The sequence below is a fragment of the Elephantulus edwardii genome, unplaced genomic scaffold, assembly GCF_000299155.1.
Source record: "Elephantulus edwardii isolate Elephantulus edwardi_28Jun2011 unplaced genomic scaffold, EleEdw1.0 scaffold00085, whole genome shotgun sequence".
In the NCBI taxonomy this organism is placed as follows: Eukaryota; Metazoa; Chordata; class Mammalia; order Macroscelidea; family Macroscelididae; genus Elephantulus; species Elephantulus edwardii.
The window spans coordinates 12,146,806-12,149,385 of NW_006399835.1; the positions used below are offsets into that span (position 1 = coordinate 12,146,806).

The 2,580-nt window shown below is 36.6% G+C and overlaps 1 protein-coding gene across 1 annotated transcript in view; it reads left to right on the forward strand.

The window, feature by feature from the left end:
• The window catches only part of ZBTB11 (zinc finger and BTB domain containing 11), a 42,496-nt gene that overhangs the window by 20,296 nt on the left and 19,620 nt on the right, over nucleotides 1-2,580 (forward strand). Inside the window, exon 3 of the mRNA XM_006890035.1 lies at nucleotides 1,407-1,638. Within this exon, the coding sequence (XP_006890097.1) occupies nucleotides 1,407-1,638 (232 nt within the window). The remainder of the gene's footprint in view (nucleotides 1-1,406; nucleotides 1,639-2,580) is intronic.

Below are 2,580 nucleotides of genomic sequence, written 5' to 3' on the forward strand. Positions count from 1 at the left end.
ATCAACTCTGCTCATATGTCCCTCCATCATGTTGACAGCCTCTGAAACACTGGAGCTTATATTTTGAATGGTGGATTCTTGTTTTTCCAGTGCCGCTAATGCCTTATTTGTTTTCTCCGCAATGTTTTGCATTGTTTCTTTTAACTCCTCCTGGTCTTTGCTTGTAACATCTTTTAATTCGTCAAGTTTGTCTTTCATCCATAGGAAATATTCAGTCACTCCTCTTTTAAGTTCTGTGTCAGAAATGTCCATGAGCCTTTCGGCTTTCAGGGTATCGGCTGCTCTTGTGTCATCTTTTGTGAGTGACATCTACCGCAAGATTTATTAATTGATTGACTATTGGCCCAGAAATTAAAGATATGAACAAGTCTATGTGTTTGAAGTAGAACTTGGCTGATAAAATAATGCATGTTATATATGATAGAAAAGTGAAAATATGCCATTGCTACTACTTCAAGTGTTCAGTAATTCTCTTCAGAATGTCTTAATAACCTAATTTGTTCTTAATGAATTGTTCCTCTCCTTGTTTATGATTATTTAATGCCTACTGATAATATAGGAAAGTGCTCTTTTTTTTTTTTTTTTTACCCTCGGAGGCTGTTTTGTTATATAGTACATGAGCTGGGAATGATCATAGAGAATTGTGATAGAGGGCAACCACTACAGTGGTTAGTACCGGGTGCTCATCCCAGATGCCATGAATGTGCTAAAAGTGCCTGCCATCTTCATTACGCTTTTCCCAGTGCTGCCCATCAGCTGCCGACCCCACATTCCAATCCTGAGATAAGAAAAGGCACCAGAGAGCACCCTGGTTATCATGCCCACAGCACAGCCCATCACAAAGCCCATCTTCATGAGGTCAAAGCAGCTTGGTTGCCACTGCCCATAGGGACCCATGGCCAGCAACATCTCTCTCACTCCATCAGTCCAAAAACTGGTTTTTCGAAGCAATCTCTAGGTCGTGTGGTAAGGTAAAATTAAAATCACTAGAACATTGTTTTCTTTTTTATCTGTTTTGATCATTAGTTTTATACTTTGTCAAATCCCCAATTAGTAGATGATTTTTATTAGGTCATGTAGGATGAAACATAGAATATAATAAGGACAAGTTGTCTTTTTAAACTTAAATACATAAAGAGATAAGGTTATGAATTAGCTATATCTGTTAAAATGGCATGGTTTATATTAGCTACACTGCAATCCCAAAGGCACGTGGTTTAAATCCATCAGCTGCTCTGCAGGAGAAGGATGGGCAGTGTCCTCCTGTGGGATTAACTGTCTCTGAAAACCTGCTAGGGAGTCCGCTAGGGGTCGTTTGTGGCTCGATGGTATACAACAACAAGTTCTATCAAGTATAAAAATGCATTTGTGTAATATAACTCTTGATCTCAAATTTATTTTGATAGGTTGATACCAAAGGTGTGGTAAAACGATCTTCTCCAAAACACTGTCAGACTGTCTTAAAACAATTGAATGAGCAGAGACTCTCCAACCAGTTTTGTGATGTTACTTTGTTAATTGAAGGAGAAGAGTACAAAGCTCACAAATCTGTTTTGTCAGCGAATAGTGAATATTTTCGAGATCTTTTTATTGAGAAAGGAGCAATTTCTAGTCATGAGACTGTAGTGGATCTTTCCGGTAAGATTTTCTTATATTCTTGGTTTTGTTCATTAAGTACACTCTGGAAGAGCGAGAATGTGTATAAATGCCTTTGTGTTTAATTAACTTTATCTTTGTAATTATATCATAAAGGAAAATTTCTGACCCTTGTTATCAAATCATTCTTGTCTCTTCATAACCTATTGCTCTTTCTTGTAAATTGTAAAATCAGCTCTAAACTTCCACCCCCCCACCCAAAAGAATATATTTTGATAGAAAGTGCAACTAAGGAATTTTATCCATAAAGGTCTTTTACATCATTTGTTAGATATATTCCAAGGAACTTTATCCATTTGATACTATTTTGTTTATTTATAAAATTATGCCTTTTTAGTGTATGTTGATTTTGTATACATTAATAGTACAGTGAAGATGAAACATGTATCTTTGAAAAGTCTGTTTAGATATTTAAAGTGTTATTTGGATACTCAGGTTTCACTCTGGAGCTTACTAGTCTTTGGTCTTTTACTAAAGATTTTCCAGGGTTTGAGCCATTATGAGTTAAACGGCATAAAGTGTTATTTGGAAAAATATTAATTTGTTCATGAGAAATTTTTCTTGTGATTTTGAACTTTGAAATTAAAAAGGTATTAATTTCTCCTCCATCTTCCCAAGGGTTGCTTTGGCTTTCCACGTTTAACAAAAGAGCTCTAGGATAAATTGTTAGATTAAAAAAGCAAGGTGCAGAATGGCATGCTCACCTGGTGATACTCTAAGAAGGGGAAATAAGAATATTTGCCTGACTCTTTCAATAAACCGGGAGGTTATATGAATTTTTACTTATACTGAGTATGGAAATGTTGTTGTTGTTTTGTGCCGTCGAGTCGCCTACGACTCATAGCGACCCTATGTACAACAGCCCTAAACTCCGCTCTGTCCTGTGCCAATCGCACTGTCTCTGACACTCCCATCCCAATTATC